The following is a 20,000-nucleotide window of genomic DNA, read 5'->3' on the forward strand; positions in this document are numbered from 1 at the left end:
CCCACCCCCCACCCCATCACTGACACTTTTCTTTTAAAATCATGCCCCATTATCTCTTTCCCTCTCTGTCTTGGTCATCCTCCTTTGATTCTCTCGGGCTTAAACACTGAGTGACACAGCATGATTCTCCTCCTTGTTAGCAGATGCCCAGTGAGAATTTGTAAGCACATAAACTTCTCTTTCATTAGCGTCATGTCCACTTCAGTGTTTTCAGGCGGTGACAGTAACTGTGTATTTGTGATGGAGAGGGGAAAGGAGAAAAACTGCACAAAGATGAAGACGAGGCATGTCGTTGGTTCTGGAAAGTGTGATGTCATGTTTCAGGGTTTTCCTGTTAGACTGACAGGATTTGGGAAGTCAAGTGCTGGTGTGAAATTGGGGTCTGCGGTCATTACCGTACATGAAGAAAAATATGGTTTGGTTGCAGTGGAAGATGTAAAAGGAGCATTAAAGCCTCATTCTTTGGTTGGACAGTTTTTCTGGTAATTAGCCAAAGGAAATCCATACAATCCAATAAAGCGTGTGAAAAATTGAAACTTTACTAGTTAAATTTGAACAGATTTTAAAAAAGTATTTAAAGCAATTCAGTAGAAATGATCACGTGTACAGTCAATCAGAAGAATAAAAGTGGTGTCACAAATGAGTGAAAGGGATTTTGTTGTCTTTTTCCAAATTGTATCTCCTTTTTACAGTGAACCACTTGGATCTAATCTCTAACCACAAGTAAAACAAAGGTTATGACCATTTAAAAGCAGATTGTTTCGTTCTGAGCTGTGGTTTGAGCTTCATTTGCTCTCTGTTTTTGTTTTAATGCCCAGTCTCGCGTCTCCTTCTTAGCAAAGGGCATCACTGCCCTCTTTTGGCAAATGATGATATTACACATCTCATTATATAGTCTGACATCAGTGATCAGAGCTCTGGTCACTGATGTCACAAACATCACTCTTCCTCCTCTCGTTTCCTCCCTTACTCATCCTTTCCTGTGTGATCCCATGGTTCGTGATGATGATGCCAGATCAAGCATTTGAAAATAATTTTTTTTAATGTCTTTTGGGCAATGGGGAAAGTAACGATTGCACACAATGAGCTAATGAGGTTTTTGTCATTTTTGATGCTGTAAAGCTAAACTCCTCTCTCCCTTCCCTCCTTCACCGTCCTTTCCTTCTAGTGTCCTCTTTCACACACTTGTGGAAGAGAAGTAGGAATTTGGGAGAATGGAAGGAGCGATAATGCTTTTAGATGAGGCACCTAAGAAAAGGTTCTGCAAACTGATTGTGACCTTTCCAGAGAATTTCACACATTTATTACTGTGACTCTTAAAATGGTCTGAGCTCCCTAAAATGCCGCCGCCTCCATTACCCCCATTATCCAGACTGCCAGCAATTCAGTTTGGATGCACATTTCTCCAAGTGACTCTGTTTTTTCTTTTTGTTTGTTTTTTGTGAGCTGTTTAGTTATCAACATAAAAGTGTTGTCTTTTTTACTGACCCCCTGAGTGTTGTCTTTTGTTGCCATAGAACCGCCAGCTGCTGAAGGACAGTTTCATGGTGGAGCTGGTGGAGGGAGCCAGGAAGCTTCGGCACGTCTTCCTCTTCACCGATCTGCTGCTCTGCGCCAAGCTGAAGAAACAGATTGGAGGGTAAGAAGAATCTGCTTATTTTTCTCAGTCTCCGGGATGAGATACACTGACATGCATCCAGCAGATTAGCAGCAATGCTGGCGAACAAGTCTAAAATTAGTAATGACAGTTAACATCTATGTTAGAACAGGACCTAAGCTTCACAACAACAACCAGAGTTATTGACACAGATTTAATAATCTCTATTATTTGAAATATTTTCCCAAAAGACCCTCTTGATATTTTTTTTTGTTTTACAGATAATAAGTACTTTTCTTCATTTATCCCTGGCTCATCGTCTTTCATGTACCCCTTTTTTTAACTTTCTTTTAACCAGCACTCTCCTTTTAATTTCCTGTCCTTCTCCTGCTGCAGTAAAAACCAGCAGTACGACTGTAAGTGGTACATCCCCCTGAGCGAAATGACCTTCCAGGGCCCCGAGGAGGCTGAGCCACTTACCATCCCTCAAGTCCCCGATGAAGAGCTGGACGCCATGAAGGTCAAGATCTCACACCTCCGCAGCGAGATTCAGAGAGAGAAGGTATCGTAGATGTGCTCTAATCCAGATTTCTGCATGCAGATATTCAGAAGTAGACGCTTCTTCGAGTTGGATATGTGCAGTAGTTTCACCGATATCTGTTTGGAAACTTAAACAAGATTATTTCTTTTTTGTTTTTTTTGTATTTCAAGCAGTCCAAATGTAGCAGTTACTCACAGTTGAATAGGTTTTTCACGCTCTTCCAAATAAAGTCAAATATTTTCACCACCAGAGAGCAAACAAGGGTTCAAAAGTCATTGATCGCCTCCGGAAGAAGCTGTCTGAACAGGAGTCTTTGCTCCTGTTAACATCCCCAAGCATACCCCTCAGATTCTACAACAAGAATGGAAAGGTAATGATGCTTTCTATCCTAAACTACCTCTGCTTTTATTTTATCAACAGCTCTTTCCCATCAGCTTCCCCTCACTGCTCCTTCTCCTCATTTTAATTGTTGTTTTTAAAGTTATTTTTATTAATTTTTGGGTTGCTAACTTCTATTGTAACTGCATACTTTCTTTTTATGAGTGTGTATCAATTTCTGCATGACACCTTGTACAATTATGCTGGCTCAACGTCAGTACATGACAACAGGCATAAAGAGAATATAGACATATAGACAGTGAATGCATTAAACAGTAACCGTGAGACTTGGTCACTGCTGTGAGAGTTCGAGAAACTTAAAGGATGAACATGAACGTGCATTGAGCTATCGTGTTGGTCTTCCTGTTATTTTGTGACCATCTGTTTTTCTCAAACGCCTCCCATGTGTTTGTTTTTCAGAGCTACAGTTTCCTGATTTCATCTGACTATGAACGTGCAGAGTGGAAGGAGATAATCAAGGAGCAGCAGAAGAAGTGTAAGTGTCAGTCAGGCTGGACCGGCTCAGTCATCTGAAGTGCAAGATACTAAAATTTGGGCATGTTTATGTAAATACTACCAATCGATTGAGGCTAAGAAACCAATATTTTTTTGCATATCTGTACGGCACGTGGTGTTTTTTTTTTTAAAGTACAGTGTGATTTAAAATTGAAATATACTGTCTCTCCTCAAGGTTTTAAAACAGTTTCCCTGACGTCCATGGAGCTGCAGATGTTGACCAGCTCTTGTATAAAACTACAAACTGTCCACCACATTCCACTTAGTATTAACAAAGAAGGTAGAGTGACTGTTTTTATTTTGTCCAACATAATTTTGTGTTTTTTACAGACTTCTTTTAAGTTAAAGATATTCATGAGTGCTTATGAGGCAGTTTTATTTACAGCCTTGGTTTGTCTGTGCTTTTATTGGAAACCTTGAGCTTTCCCATAATGTCCCCAGGAATGAAGTAATCATTAATAACTGGGAAAATTGAGGATTGGTTTTAAACCCAGATGTTTAATACAGAGCACGTCTGTTAAACCTCTTCCTTCCTTTTCTCACTCTGTTCCAAAACATGCAGAGATCGGCATGCTTTTCTAGTGCCTCCTAACTTTTTATTACTGTCTGCTCACTGACCGTTTTTCCAGAGGATGAATCCTCCGGTCTCTACGGGTTCCTGAATGTAATCATCCACTCTGCCTCCGGCCTCAAACAGAGCTTAAGTGAGTCACTGACCTTCACCCACGCAACCTTTCAGTTCAATTCAATTTTAATTTGTTCATAAGCAGCGGAAACAGTGTTATTTTTGTTTAAACTTTCAATCGTGAGTGTGTAATTGGATCCACGGGCTGAAATTCGTAGACATTTGATTTGATTTATTTTCCTAGGGTAGCATCAAACATTCAGCCCATTCTTTTACTAATGTAATACATTCACAAAGACGACGTGATTTGCCATATAAATGTAAATTGTATTAAATTGTTTCCTCCCTGCCAGATCTCTACTGCACATTGGAGGTGGACTCCTTTGGGTTCTTTTCAAATAAAGCCAAGACGAGAGTGTATCGATACACCAGTGAACCCAAATGGAATGAGGTAAGAGATAAAGCGTGTGCAATTCAACATACACATACCTTCAAAGCTGGATTTGATGAAGTAGACATGTAGTTGTTTCTGTGACATTATAAAGAGATTGCTCACCCACATGTACCAGCTGGTGCCTGCATTGAATCCTCAGTTGCACAAATCTCTCCATCCTCTCCGTCATATCAGTGCAACTCAGGAACACATACCTGCACACATTTCCGTCTTAGCATAGTTCATGTAGCTGACATCTGGTCTTTTAATCATTTAGGCATCCATCTCCGAGCAGTTAAAAGATGTCTAAACAAATCCAAAGCATCCAGAGCTTCAGCAAGAATATACAAAACACACATATACATACTCCATATATACATGGAAGCAAGCACACGTGCACAAACAAGAATGCATTAATGGCATAGCTGGGTGAAGCAAGAAAAGCTCTGAGACATAATCACAGGATCAGTTCATGTGTGACAGGGTGTGCTCCATAGTGGACCCAATGACTCTTTGAGGATTTTGCCCAGCAAAGTGGAAATAATATTAACTAATGAAGAGCTGCTGGTGATGACTCACATCTGGTCAAAAGCTAAGTGAACCAACGTAGTGTGGGCCTCAAAAAATATGTGCAAAACATATGCAGTACGTTCTCTTACACAATTACAGGAAGTAATGGTCAGCTGCGTTTTGTCGTTGGTCGTATTGAAATGCAATGCCATGGTGATGTCTCTGAAGTTATCATGGCTCTTTTGCATGATCTTTATCTGCAGACATCACTGTATTCAAATATTTCCCGCCCTTTGCTTTTATTTATTCTTTCCTCAATAGCTTTTTTTCTGTCTCTCTTTGTTTGCTGAAGGAGTTTGAAATCGAGCTGGAGGGCTCTCAGACCCTGAGGCTGCTCTGCTACGAAAAGAGCTACAACAAGACCAAGCAGAACAAAGAGGATGGAGACGGTACAGACCGCATCATGGGGAAAGGACAGATCCCGGTATGACATGACGTCACCCTTTTCTCAGCCGTGACCACCATGACTCATTGCTGATAAGCATTTATGCCACAATAGGTGCCGCATACCATATGATCAGTGAAGCTTGTTAGAGGAATATGTGATGGATAGGTAGAGGCTGGCTAAATGAAGATGGGTTTCAGTGAAGTTGTCTGCACTTGCAGGTGACTGTAATTTTGAAAAAAGAAAAAGTGGAGTGACTTTGTAGCGGTTTAATAAAAGCTGTAAAAAGCTGTACGTGCTCACTGCTTCCTGCCAGGCTTAGCTGTTTCAAATATTTATCACCACCATGAGGAATGGGTACTGAGTAGCAGCAAAGTCGTCCTCCACAGAGGAAGTAAATATGAAATCAGTACCATAAAGTATTCTCTCCATAATAATGCCAGACCCATAAAATTGCCATTATGCTGAACCCATCTGACTGACCATAGTTTGATGGCAGATTTAGGTAGTCAGGAATTTAATCACGAAGGCAACCCCACCCCACCGGATACTGCAAAGTGTCACCTAGAAGATTAACAGAGACAAAGGCAAAGATAAAAAACGTGAAAAACAGGAGTTGCTTCTTTCATCCATTGCTACCAAAAACAATCCCTTTTTCTACTCCTTCGTCAGCTTCAGTGTGCGTCTGTGTGTGCACGAGCATGATTGGACATTGCTGTAAGCTTTTTTTGCTCTGTTTACCACAAACACTCACACACACTAACCTTCATGTATATAGCAGCCCATTTGCTCTGGAGTAAAAAAAAAAACCCACAAAATAATAGCTGTAACCTTTTAAATGATTGTTACAAATACACTGGTGCAACATTGCGTACATGTTGTTTCATGCCGTATGCACACACACGCATTACGGAGGACAGCTGTATTTATTCTGAGAATTCTGCATCCATGCTGGTTGGAAAAAGCTATCTACACTAGGATAAGTTTCCAAACTGTGACTTACAGTCACATACTCCACCTAGTGGCTCCTCTAAGCCTCAGACACGATCCTATTTTGACAGATGATGTCATTTTAAAAGGAAAAAACTCACAGAGCTGTTGGAAGGTTACTCAGCAGGATTTTCACAAATCCAAGGCAAAGTTGCTGCTGTGTTCAGCAAAAGTCACGGTGGCTTATTGAATCTACATTTTACTCTGCAGCTTTTTTGAGTGTTTGATCAGTCAGGTGCATGCTGAGATTAAAAAAATGACTGTTTAGTTTTCAGACTGGCTGGTATCTAGCATAAGAGGCAAAATAAGAGGCAAAACATGGGTGCTTAAGGATTGACCTGATATATGGGTAATAAGAGTACATATAACATGGATGTATACTTGAGCAGGTCCTTGGTGTGTATTCTAGCTAGTGCAGTTTTTCCTGCATGTTTGTTCTTTATCTTAGAATCAAAGTAAAAAAAAGAAGTTTTCTTTTTCTATGATAATTTCACGTATGCTATAAGGGATGATCGGTGACTCAATCCATGACTTCTCCAGTCTGCAAGTTGACGTATTCTTGGGAAAGATACTAAACCCCGATGCATCCGTCTGAGCGTTAGTGTGAATGTTGTGTGAATGTTAGACCAAGTGCTGAGGCTTATAAAAAGTACGAGTGTGATTGTGTGTGTGACTGGGTTTGCTCAATTAGAGTAGAAAAGCACTACATAAGTACCAGTCCATTTTTGTTTGCTTGTTTTTCCATAATCTTTCCTAAACTTAAGGGTCACTGTAGCTCAGGAGGTAGAGCAGCTCATCTATTAACCGCAATGTTGATGGTGCCATGCCTGGCTGCCCAAGTATCTTTGGGAAGGTACTGAACCCCAAGTTGCTCTACGATGTGTCCATTGGAGTGTCATTGTGTATGAATGTTAAAAAAGAACTTGTACCAAAAAATGCTTGTATCAATGGGTGAATGAATCAAGCTGTATAAAGTGTTTTTAGTGCTCAAGGAGAGTAGAAAAAAAAACAGATTGTAAAAATCACTCAGCCCACTAAAGTTCTAAAGTTTGGTGTCAGTTTGTCACATCATCAGCCTGAATTCCCCCATTTTTACTGCATCATTAGTCCTTTCCCTTTCATTCTACACCATAAACATCCCTCTTGTTTCATACTTTCAATTTTTAAACGTACGCATCCACACCTTGCATTCATGGATTGTGTAAAGTCCTGTCTCCATCTGAATGAGCTGTGACAACTATTGTTTACCCTCGTGTTGCAATGCTGGCTAAATTCCAGCTTTTATCATTGTTCACTTGACCAGATTGTCGAATTATTGGAAAAAAAGCCACTAAAAGTCAGAGACGACAGCATCATGTTTGTGTCTGAAAGCTTTTAGGCCGACGAGGATGCCAGCTCTTATGGCTTTGCTGTTTTTTAGTGGAATGTAATTCTTTATAGATAAATGGCTCAAACCAAAGAGCACTCCAATCTCTTCAGTTTGATTCAGTTGTGAGAAACTTGATCCAGCTTTGCAGCCAACCAGATGGGGCTTATACTAGGTAAACACACCCAGCATGCGTATACTGTGTATGAGCGTGTTTGTTGCATTTTGTGAGTTGTGTTTGTTCGCACTTAGCCTTTATTGCCCAGGATGGCATGGCTCTTTGATTTGAGTGTAGTTAGTACCTCTGAATAAATTACATTTGTTTATCGTGCTTCTAAATATATAGCGAAGGGTGTAGTGTGTCTGCAAATCACATTTCAAAACATTCTGCTACAGCAGAGTAAGACAGTTGATGCAATTATAACTTTATGCTCTGCTTTTCTGACATAACACAGCAGCACAGTAAGTAGGACAACAGTATTTAAATATAGCCTTGACTTTTTAAGATCATCATAATAAAGCAAATAAACATCAATAATTTATAAAGCTGCAGTGGCTCCAAACGAAATACTGAAGTTATTCTTTCAATTGTAAAAAAGTGATAATTTTTTGATCCGGTTAGATCTAAAAGGTTTAATAATATAGATTGTTTCATGTAAATGCACTGCAAAATTAATATTAGGTAAGTACATGAATATTATCAGCTTAAAGTAGTAGTTTCACAGTAAGCTGTCCTTATACCTGACATATTATTAGTTTGTTAATGTTCCATCAATGCATAAGCAGCATTTTACATGAGCAACCTGCTTTGTCTCATGCCCAGTCAGAGGATCACAAAATAAATGTTGCATAGTTTCATTGTAAAAGAGAAAATCTGAGGAAAATTTCTAAATATAAAAAAATCTACCATTGAGTATTTGTGTCAAATAAAGGTCTTTAAAGAACAGTGTTTCCATTTGAAAGGTGGTGGAGTAGAAGAAGAACGTAACTGAAGTACAGCAAAATTTCTCAAAATTGTACCTTCTACCACTTCTAATAGAAGACTATCATAAGCACTTTTATTGTTCGTTTATTTTGTTTTTTTTCCGGGGGGGGTCATGTCACCTTCTTCCCCAGCAAACATGCACAATGGATCCTGGAACATGTCTTTAGTTTGAATGTACTCTCTGAATCTTCACATGACTCAAATTTCCAAATAATATTTTTATCTGGGCCTCAGTGCAGCTCATCCACTGTCTGAAATCGAGCCATTTTAGCTTCTAACCCAAGGGTGGGGAAACTCCAGGCCTCGAGGGCCGGTGTCCTGCAGGATTTAGATGTGTCCTTGATCCAACACACCTGATTTAAATGGCTAAATTTCCTTCTCAACATGTCTTGAAGTTCTCCAGAGGCCTGGTAATGAACTAATCATTTGATTCAGGTCTGTTGACCCAGGGTGAGATCTAAAACCTGCAGGACACCAGTCCTCGAGGCCTGGAGTTTCCCACCCCGTTCTAACCCTTTAAGACAACCTTTGAGTGGTTGGCTGCCATTCACAAACAGAAGATTTGTAAAGCTGGTGGGTGGGGCCTCTGTCCACTCTCACTGAGATCATACAGATCCAGAAGACTGAAGCCTGAGCTTTTAATTTTTGACTTGCGGTGATTACTTGCGTTTATGCTGCTCCATTATTTGAAACTTTCTCAATGTTCAGTATGAGTATCCTTCAGTGTGAGCATTTATGTTTTTTTCTTTATCATGTTTCCTCAACTCAGCTTGATCCTCAGACTCTCCAAGGCAAAGACTGGCAGAGAACAGTTATTCCCATGAATGGGGTGAGTGGATCACACAAAATAAAGATATCAAAACTTAAACAAGATTTTCCTCCTGTATTACACTCACTAGCAGCTCTAATGTAGCTTTACATTTAGATCATAGTAGTATGCATTAATGAGAAATGGGAAGCAGGTCGATTCAGATTGTGCAATGGTTTGATTTGTTTTTTAACTTTGAGTTCTGTTTCTCATCAGATTGAGATTAAACTGTCCATGAAGTTCACCAGCAGAGAGTTTAGCCTGAAGAGGATGCCCTCGGAGAAACCCATGGGTGTGTTTGGAGTTAAGATCTCCACAGTGACCAAGTGAGTAAATAAATGAAGAGTGACTATTTGCCCACCAGCACTGTGAAATGTCCAGGTCATTACTATTTGTGTTCTCCTCTGACATTTTAGGGCTAGGACAGTTGCTCACAGTAATTTTTCTGTAATCAGAATAATCACATCTGTATTATTCCTTGTGCCAGGTTACTCAGTCTTATCCCAAACTGTGGCAGACTGTCATGTTTTAGAGAATAGGCCAGTGAATGGCTGAAGTCAGTTGGCGTAGCATACTGTATATACAGTTGTAACAAATGTTATTTCAGACCCTCCTTTTTGATTCCTTTTTTGTTTTCATCCAGACGAGAGCGCTCCAAGGTGCCCTACATTGTCCGGCAGTGCCTAGAGGAGATTGAAAGGAGGGGCATGGAGGAGGTGGGCATCTACAGAGTGTCAGGAGTGGCCACCGACATTCAGGCCTTGAAGACTGCCTTTGACACCAGTAAGTATCTCTGCCATCCGTATACCTGATGACTTCTTTTGTTTTGGGGGTTTTATTTTTGCATATTTGTCAATCTTACATGTTTCATTTTTAAATGATCATTTATTAAGGGACAAAAGCCATCCGAACCAACTTGGCCCTTTATAAAGACATCATGAAGAAGACATCAAGAGGTTAATGATTTGACATCATTAACCAGACTGACAGGGGAATCAATTTATGTATTAGCGAATAATTGGGTATCCTACTTTGCACTTTTAATTCGACGCTAACAGTTAGGAGGCACGGCAGTTTGTTCTGAGGTGTTTCCTAGCGTTATGATTGGCAAACATCCAGTTTCAGGCTGCTCTCGTCTCTCCTGCAGATAACAAAGATGTGTCAGTGATGATGAGTGAGATGGATGTCAATGCCATCGCTGGGACCTTGAAGCTGTACTTCAGAGAGCTGCCGGAACCGCTCTTTACCGATGAGCTCTATCCCAATTTTGCAGGCGGCATCAGTAAGATACTGACTTTGAGGTTTTCCCACACATACGCAGTTTGAACTGCTTTATTTACAAGAAATGTATAAGCAGCTGTATCTTTCCCTTCCCTCCTCTGCAGCCCTGACTGATAGTGTTGCCAAAGAGAGCTGCATGCTGAACTTGCTGCTGTCACTGCCCGAACCCAACCTGGTCACATTCCTTTTCCTTTTGGATCACTTAAAGAGGTATAAACAACTAAACACAATAATGCATGCATAGAAAGTAGACATGACTGCACACACCAATGTGCACAGAAAGAAAGACAAACCAAATTCAAGAACGTAAATTTTTATAGTTGATGCATTAGGTGGCGATCACTCACGAGTGTGTTTTCAGATGGATTTTCTTTACATTTGTCTCCAAAACATCTAAATGTTAATATTGTTTTAAACTTGAGACAGTTTATTGTGTTATGTGAACATCATTATGGTGCAGTGTTCACCTCAGTGATTTTCTGTATTGATGTCGCTTTTATACTGTTAGGTATAAATCACTTGCAACTGCAAACAGCCTGACTGTGCACTGAATAGAACTGGAGATTTATTACTTTTACTTTTAATGTCTTTATAGAGTCAAAGCTTTTTCAGTATTGGTTGACAATGTTATTGTTTTGTTATCAGAAATCATTTAGACCCAAAAATTGTCTGTTACTACTATATCCAAGAGAACGTTTTCGGATAGTTTCATGCCTGTTTGCATATTTAGAACCACAACATGTTCTTGTAATTGAGGTAAAACAGAGAAATCCTCACACTGCAGAGGCCATATTTAGCAGACGTCGCTCCACAGCCAACTTAAATAATAAACAGAATATCAGGATTGTTGGGCAGACTCATAATCTTTTTATCGGTATTAATTATTGGGTCTCTCTTGTAAATGAGACATTAAGTCTCAGTGGGACTACCTGTATAAATAAAGGTTAAGGAAATAAAATATGTAAAAAATGACAAGGAATGTCAGAGGTGGAGGAGCTTGTGATTATTATTTGGATGGAGTGTCTGTGGACAGTTATCCCGTTTTATTCTATAAACTCTTCTGCCGCACTTACTAGCATCTCCAACTTGCTCATATTTGCGCTCAGAGCAGTCCATCTCCATCCCTGCACATTAACATCGCTCTTGTTCTGCATCTTTATTACTAATCTACTCAACTCTTCCTCTCCTCAGGGTGGCAGAGAAGGAGAGTATCAACAAGATGTCTCTCCATAATTTGGCAACGGTGTTCGGGCCGACCTTACTAAGGCCCGCTGAGAAGGACAGCAAGATCCCCGCTAACCCAACACAGCCCATCAGCATGGGGGACAGCTGGTCCCTGGAAGTGATGGCACAGGTAAGCCACACAGTTTATCTTCAATCTCTGCCCTCTGCCATTTTGTGTTTGTATTTTCTGTAAAGGTGCTTGGCTCATTACGATACTTATATTTTTAATTTGCTCATTTTTTAAACTTTCTCAATACAGGTCCAGGTGTTGCTGTATTTCCTCCAGCTGGAGACGATTCCCACCCCAGACAGTAAACGACAGAGCATCCTGTTCTCCACTGAAGTATAGAGCTAACGCTGACTCTGATCACCGCTGTGTGAACAAAGAGACGGACACTGGCTCAGAGCGAGCCTCCTGTCGTGTGTTTTTTATTTGACTGACTGCACTCCGCTCAGCTTTTGCAGCTGGGAAGGATTTGTCTCCGGTGATGCCTGTTGTGCTTGAACACAAGAGGGCGCCACTGGGCCTCTTAAGTACAGAGTATGTGAGGTCTTTGCCATTCCTATCTGTCATTACCTGATAATTAGTATGATTCCATGTACCTCCAGTGTAATGCATCCACCACCTGGTTTTTGTTGTCTCAGCGGTGAACCTTTGCAGCTTTTACACAGTTGTGGTTCATAATTTGAGAAGTTCGAATGAACAAAATCGCACAGAACGAGTCAGGATTGTTGATTTTTCTGGAATTGGTTCGCCAACAAATCAGAATCTCTACGAACTTTTGGGCATTGTTCTCTGTACATCTTTATTTTAACCAATCGCAGGAAAAACTGTTGCAAAATGTGTTTCTCCATCTCAAACGTTGCTTCATGTCCAGTTGAGGAAAATCCTAAGTATGTCTCACATAATCTCAGCGCATTCTTTCAAACAAGTGCAGACATTTGATGAAACTGAAAGTCAGTGTGTGGCTGTCGCCGTCGTGCTGGCTTTTTCTTTTTTTCTGTATCACAGGAAGCCAACACCTGTATGTTAAAGTGTTTACAACGTAAACAAACCCGGTTGGAGTGAAACGCTACGGCTTGGTGAAGTGAACCCAGTGATTTGTAATACACTGCAGTCTGACTGCCTGCCGTTTGTCTGACCACAAAAGCAAGTTTCCTCTATTTGTGTTGTGTCTCAAAGTAACCTTCAGCTTAAATGCACAGGAAGCAATATATTTTCTAACATAGGAGTTGTCTGTGTTCATATCTTTGCTGACGAAATGTCCTTCGCATTGTAACATAGGACGTCTTGCCAAATCAATATGTTTTTTGGGGGGTTTTTGTTAGGAAAAAGGAAGCGGTTGTATTTACAGATAAAGTACATGTACATAATCTTAAAGTTGTATTTTTCTTTTTGGTTAACAGTATAATCATTGTTGCTGTTACTGTAATTTATTTTGGGGTCGTCGGGGAGAAATTGGTTTGTTTGTTTTTTTCTATGTGAACTTAGGTTTCTGTTTAAGAAAGTAGTAGGTTTTAGCCTTGACTTCAAGTCTTGCAGTAATTAAGCAAGATTTAGCCTTGTTCTAATAGAAACTGCTCAGCTCTTCTATCAGTTCTTCATTTCGATATTGTTATTATTATTAATATTATGAAGGTAACACACACTTTGTAGTTCATACTGTATGTTGCTGTGGAAAAGACTGAAGCTCTTTGACTGCTAGCTGGTCCTTATCAGCACATCTCCCATCCAGAGATTGCCTGTCTAGTGTAGACATTATGCAATGTCATGATACATCTCATACACACATGGCGTTGTCTCCTTTTGTAACCATTTAATCTGTGGCTGCAGAAGTGCACTAATGCAATGTTAGAACTACTGTATTACCATTGAAGTGACCTGAGCACTCTGCGTTTATGTCCAGCGAACAGCGCATCTTTTGTCTTAAATGAAGGAATATTGATTTGCTTGCGCACACATGGCAAAATGTCCTCCTGATTATTTGTCCACAACTCACTGGCCAAGTTAGAGACAAGCTCTTAAAATGTTTTTGTTTGTTTTTTTTTGCAGTATGATTGATTTAACATGCAGGCATGTTTTGTTCATTTTATTTCTGTGCGCTCCTGCTATTGCTGTGTTGTATCCATGATGTGGGATGTAGTTCATGGGGATCTTTATCCTTTCTTTGTTCTTTTTTTTTTCTAAAGATTTTTATATCACTACTGCTTATACTGCTTACTTTTTATAGCCAATTCAAGGCTAGTTATCATGACTGGCTGTAAAACCAATGAATGAGTTAAATGGATCTGATAAGGGTTCACGTGTGCTTGTGGCCACGATGAAGATGGAGTGGAAAAGCACACATGAGTAAATTATGATGGAAAACACAGTTCTTGCATTCGGATACAGGTGAACCCTCTAAACGTCGCATTTGCTCTCGCTTTGCCCTTGCAGCATCTCAAAGATATTTTTCTTGCCTGTACTCCTGTAGGTTGTGAGAGGCCGAATGCACCACCACCAGTCATTTATTCATTATTACACTTGTTACCTTTATAGCAAGTCCTAATTGCCTGCTCTACTCTACCCTATCGTGCCTCGACACTTACGCTTTTGTTTAGCGCCCGTGGGCCTCTGAATGTCAGTGATAGTGCTGACTGTGAAAACATTCGTTCTCCCGTTGCCTTTGCTGAGGACAGCCACACATCGTTCATCTCGCTGACGACTAAGACAGGACCTTAAACTTAAGTGTGGTCTTAGCTCATACTCTCAGCTCCATGCCTATCCTACCTGCCACCTTCATTTGACTGTGATGCACATAATGTTAAAAGAGAAACTGTGTTAACATCTGTCTGTCTTTTTAGGGCAATGGATCAAAACATTTTCCCCAAGTCCATCTTTGTTATTTTCTTAAGTTTTATATCCTCTATTTTTATTTATTTATGCTTTTGCACAGCCTGGATCTATTTATTTAAGATGTTGCCATCTAAAGCTAAATTAATGTTCAAAAACTGTCTTTATCTGGTGTGCTTTCTTTGGGAAAATCTTACGTCTTAGAATTACAACTGTTTGTCTCTATTTGGCCCTGACTATGTAGAACTGCAGTGATTTTTCAACTCTCAGTTCCTGCATTGTCAGTTCATATTTAGTTATTTGTGTTGAACAACAGACTGGCCACTGTGATTGTCTAGCTAATAGGAAGTGCAGGTTCTTCTTAATTTAAAAGGTAGATTCTGTGAGTTCCCGGAACTCAGACTCCTCCTGCTTTTTCCATAGAGTTGTATAATGTGTATAATACTAGAGTATGCATAATCTGGTTTCTCTTTTATTTAATGTGGCGTTCGCTGATCGTTGGGGATTGAGACGGTACATCTCTAGTCTCTTTCAAAATCCAAACTATCAGTACAGTATGTGGTAGAGGAGAAAAGAGTCTTATATTAGTCTAAATCTGCATTGTTTTGGTCTGTTGATTGTCACCGTAACTGCATGTACCCTCCATAATACAGTTCCCTCCACAACCTCAGTCCCAACCGAGAAAAAAAAAAAAGGTTTCGTTTTTCTGTGGAGTACTCTGACCATATATTCTTCTATATGAAAGTTCCAAATCTCTTGCATTTACTGTACACGACACTGCTATTGCCACTTCTTCAACAACATGCTGCCATTAAATTAGGCTTTTCCAACCTTCAAAAAGTATTCTTTTGCATTACTGAGCATATAACGATGTAAAGGTGAGGATGAGACTTGGTGACCAACAACACTTTTTTTTATTCCTCAACTTTTAACTCTTGTTCCTGTTAAATATTCAATGTTCTGCTTGTAGAACTGTAAAAAGGAATAATGAAAAAAAGGAATACTGTATTCTGAGGGCAAACATGTTTGGAAGGCATTTGCGGCCTATGTTTGTACACAAAATGCTAAATAAAATCTCCTGTATCTAAACAAAATCACCCCCCTTTTTTTGTGAAGTCTGTGGTAGTATAGTATTATCCAGAAAACCTAGAGAGGCTAAACAGTGTTTAAAACATTAACTACATATGCATCGTAATGTTGCTGGGCATCATGTTTATCATTTGAGATAGTTTGTAAAAAAAAAAGGAAAGAAAAAAATTAATCTTTGGATGTTCAACATTTATAAAACTCAGTGTACAAAAACGCTCATGAAACATTTAGAAATTCCACAAAAATAACACAATAAACATTTTTCTAAATCATTTAAAACATTTATTTAATTTAAACGAGACGTTTGTATCTAATGAATCTGAAATGGATTGTTTTTTGGAGAAATACTCTCAGATTTTATTTTGATTCTAGAAACCCCAAAGTGTTGGGACACGGCGTTACCGCAGTGTTGATTCATGTCACATTTTGGCAACTCTGCACATTTTTGGGCAACTGAGGAAATCAATAAAAACGTCATTCCATTCTTGCGTAACATAAAAGTTTCAGCTGTTTTTGCATTTTTTTTTCTCAGAATGCATCAAATCTTTTCAATGGCTGACAGATTAGCACCTGGACTCTTTCTCTTCAGAGTCACTTTTTAAGAGCGCGCTGATAACAAGCCGGTTGGTCCCTCTCCTCCTGGGATCGTGGGATGATGGCTCTGACAGTTTTCCTGTTCTCCTCAGTTTATCTTAAATGAGCTCGGCCTACAGAAGCTGGTAGCTGAATCTTGTGTATAAATATTTTTTCCTTACATGGTGATGTGTTAACCATAGACTGTAGATAAAAAATGGACATGGCCACCATAACATCATCCACTGTTGTTAAACATTAGCAGTTTTAGTGACGCCATTTGTTTTTTTTTAGGAACCATAAATAAAGTTTAGGAAGCTTTGTTTATAAACAAAACTATTTTCTGGTTAATACTAAGTAAGCTATTTTTTGCTGCTCCCATATTTACAAGGGACCACCACAGCAGGTATCAGCACATATTCGATATTGCAGACTTTTACACCGGATGCCCTTCCTTATACAACCTCCAAATGTTTGTTTCCACCTGGGACAGAATCTTTGGCTAGCTAAGTGAATGTGCACACCACATGGAGCCAGTTACTAAATACTTGAATTTCACTATACAGAAACTAAAAAAGCTCAAGCTTCTTAAGACACAGCAAGCTGTAATATTAAATCGGATCACTCCATTATGTGCTCCTGAAAGCACTGTAGTGTAAAGGTTTCGGTCAGTGAGTCGAATTAGAGGACATGAGCACTAACAGACAGGTATTGGTTACAGTTCCCTTTGTTACCACATCTGTCAATCAAAGCAGTCACTTCCCTAAGTTTAACCCTTATCAGTATCTCAAAGGTTACGTTATTAAGGGAAAACTATACCTATAAGATTGTATAGTTTGTTAACTTTTGTATTTTTAACATGACTCTGTGGGAAATGACTCTCTTTTGAAGCCAGCCTCAAGTGATCATTAGAGGGACAGTTTTTGGCATCTTTGAGATTCCTGCATAGTTTAACTTGGGTGCACCAACAACCTTTGTTTGTTGTTGTTTTATTTCAAGTTTTTCTGAACCCATACAGTGATTTCCATCTTTCTTCCTTTTTTAGTAGTGATGCCCGAACATCCAAAAGATTAACACCATTCAGTACGGATTTGAGCTTTTCCCATGTGTTTTTTTTAATGTGCACCATATTTGATAAAGTCCTGAATAGCCTGTAAGAGCAGCTTTTTATTTTACTTCAAATGTAAAGTTAATGCATAATTTATTAGAAGCAGGAACCAGAACTAATATCTGACTCCCAAACCACTGATATAATAAACTCGTCACATGACTCAAAGGATGCCATAAAAACTGACATTTTGCATACAGCATTCTTTGGTTCTTTACATACCGCAGTTTGGTGTATGACAAATCATCACTCAGTACAGTATAGAGGAACTCCACCGCGCATAATCATTCAGGATATTCACAGTTTATAGTACTATTTGACGTGTAATGTACAAACACACTAATTCAGACTAAATAAATAAATTGGCGAGCTCAGAAGACACGTTATGGCTGTTTATTTATTGATATGGAAGTAGTAGTCGTTGTGTTATTTATTTTAATTGAGTTCTGCTCTTTAAATATCACTTTCTTTCTTCTATGATCGGTTATTTCCATTCCTCTAGGCCACTCACCCACACACAGTCGTGTTTCTAACATCAACAACACTGCGCCGACCTGAATTTATTTCCAAGCCTTTCCAACTCCAAACCTTACCTAAATATATCATTTTCTTGACTTTAACCAGAGTTCAGTCCACACTCGAAAAATTAGTGGCTCATAGCAACGGCTTTGGCTTTGCTCTCAAAAAGAAGGCGGGACCCAAAAGAGTATGACTAAACAGATTTATGTCCCCACAACTTAAGCAGTATAATCAGCACACACTCGAGAAGCGCGGCGAGGCTGCGGGTGAGCGTTTTCCTGTTGCATCGAGTCGGTGCTCACCTTCAGACCTCTCCTGTCAAACATACGCACTGCCTCGTCTGCCGGTTTAAATTCTTCTCCCCTTTTTTGATCTTTTTTTTCAGCGCTTTTAATTTATTAAATTTGAATTTACTGCGGGAACAGTGATCATCTGAACACGTGGAGGAAAAAGGACCCCCCCCCTCCCAATCGCTCTAAAAATAAGGTAAGAAATAACTAATAGCTTTCTTCCTATTCAGACATAATTAGTAAGTCGAAGTTGTAAGTTGACAGAGGAACAGGTGTCTCCCGGGTAAACGCCCACTCAAATAACATCGGTACGTCTGACACGCTTGGATTACTCCTTATTCTTCAACCAGTAAATCAAAGTGTCATTATTTTATATATTAAAGTTTTATTGCAATGGAGTGGGGACGTTTTACTGAAAATTGTTTTTTAACGCGGCTGAAGTTTGAAAAAAATGTAGTAATGTAGTAAACTTGTTATAATAAGATGAAGCAGTGCATTCACTGTACCTCACTTCATGTAGTTAGTACGTATTTTTCCGTCACAGGGCAAATATTATTTTACACCGTTTTGAAGCTTTTCGGTTGCCCTGCACATTGTTTACCTCTCCGTTGTCCTGTCTGTTCCTGCTGTCAGGAATTCCCAGTATGTTGTCAGATTAGTTCTTCCCTCATTCCTCATTCCCTCATACCCACAGTGCTGCCAGGAGTAACAAAACCAAATTTTCTTATATTTGTTTGACTTTTGGTGAACTTGCACATTGATTGGCAGGACTCTGGCAGATCCCCTCCAGCAGGATGTGTATTTTCTTATCACTTCCTCCAAGGCTGCTATGAGAATCTATATATATGTACAGCTATGACCATAATGGTAAAGTGAAGGGGAAGGTTAAAGCAATGTGCTGGAAAAGTATTAGGTAAACGCAGAATGCATATCTTATGTTATAGTCTCTAAACTAAAAGTCCAATTTAGTTTTCTCAATCAAACTCTGAAAGTTTTCCATGCTCATGCAGTCTCTTGCTTCAGTTTTGTAAATCTGCTGGACCAAGCCTGGTTTTTAAATTCCTTTTGCTTCTAAGAAAGCTCCAGTAGGAGAATAAAAGAGGGAAAAGTCGGACTTTGGTCCAGTGTACTGCCAGGATTAATGCAAGTAGAGCTGCACATATGTGGTCAGCAGAGTATGAAATGTGCATCTGAAACTGTATTTAAACATTCATGAATGTCTTTAGGGACAATAAACAGCTGTTATTTCACTTTATATGTTTTGCTGGCTGTGAGAGCACATCTACAGAGCATACAGCACAAATGCATATAGCAATAAAATATCTATTTATGATAATGCCTGGGGATTAACTGCAACACACAGGATATCGCTACTTAGTGTAAGTAGAGTATGGAAAATCCATCTATATTGAAATCAAATTCACACAATATAGCTCAGCACTGAAAGGGAAAAATCTTATTTTCCGTGCACGGCATTGCAGTTCTTTGATTTTACTCAATACACTGCAATGAAATTAAGCTGAAACTTAAAACTGAAACTTTAAAAAACCTCTCACAAATATTACAATAATATCAACATTTTTCAGATTACTTTACGTTTAATACTGAAATTGAGTCACAGTCCTAAAAGGCATTAAGTATGAACAGAAGTATTTTATGTCTTACTGACGCAAGGAGATCAAAGCAGCTTATGAGGATGGATAGCTCATACCTTTTACACTTTTACACATGCAAAAAAACCAAAAAAATAACATTTCGGTTGATGCCAATACTCCTACGTATATTTATTTTTTTAATTATTTTTTGTTTAGGGTGTTTTTGTTGTGGATTAGGTGGCTGTGACTCAGGAGGTGAAGGAGTTCATCATCTTTTTTGTAGGTCAGTCTTTT

The 20,000-nt window shown here is 39.2% G+C and overlaps 2 protein-coding genes across 2 annotated transcripts in view; both read left to right on the forward strand.

Annotated features, from left to right (window-relative positions):
• The window catches only part of LOC102292921 (breakpoint cluster region protein), an 89,805-nt gene extending 74,433 nt beyond the window's left edge, over positions 1-15,372 (forward strand). Inside the window, exons 9-23 of the mRNA XM_005938835.3 lie at positions 1,518-1,639; positions 1,994-2,159; positions 2,389-2,508; positions 2,937-3,012; positions 3,208-3,312; positions 3,662-3,736; positions 4,011-4,108; positions 4,953-5,084; positions 9,156-9,215; positions 9,411-9,520; positions 9,838-9,977; positions 10,342-10,476; positions 10,580-10,685; positions 11,667-11,829; positions 11,959-15,372. Coding sequence (XP_005938897.1) covers positions 1,518-1,639; positions 1,994-2,159; positions 2,389-2,508; positions 2,937-3,012; positions 3,208-3,312; positions 3,662-3,736; positions 4,011-4,108; positions 4,953-5,084; positions 9,156-9,215; positions 9,411-9,520; positions 9,838-9,977; positions 10,342-10,476; positions 10,580-10,685; positions 11,667-11,829; positions 11,959-12,048 — 1,698 coding nt within the window. The 3' untranslated portion in view covers positions 12,049-15,372. The remainder of the gene's footprint in view (positions 1-1,517; positions 1,640-1,993; positions 2,160-2,388; positions 2,509-2,936; positions 3,013-3,207; positions 3,313-3,661; positions 3,737-4,010; positions 4,109-4,952; positions 5,085-9,155; positions 9,216-9,410; positions 9,521-9,837; positions 9,978-10,341; positions 10,477-10,579; positions 10,686-11,666; positions 11,830-11,958) is intronic.
• Positions 15,373-17,964: 2,592 nt separating this feature from the next.
• adora2ab (adenosine A2a receptor b) overlaps positions 17,965-20,000 on the forward strand; it is a 12,807-nt gene continuing 10,771 nt past the window's right edge. The window contains exon 1 of the mRNA XM_005938834.2: positions 17,965-18,307. The gene's annotated coding sequence lies outside the window, so the exon portion shown is untranslated. The remainder of the gene's footprint in view (positions 18,308-20,000) is intronic.

This window comes from Haplochromis burtoni, unplaced genomic scaffold, assembly GCF_018398535.1.
Source record: "Haplochromis burtoni strain Fernald_Lab_line unplaced genomic scaffold, NCSU_Asbu1 Contig_118, whole genome shotgun sequence".
Classification (NCBI taxonomy): domain Eukaryota; kingdom Metazoa; phylum Chordata; class Actinopteri; order Cichliformes; family Cichlidae; genus Haplochromis; species Haplochromis burtoni.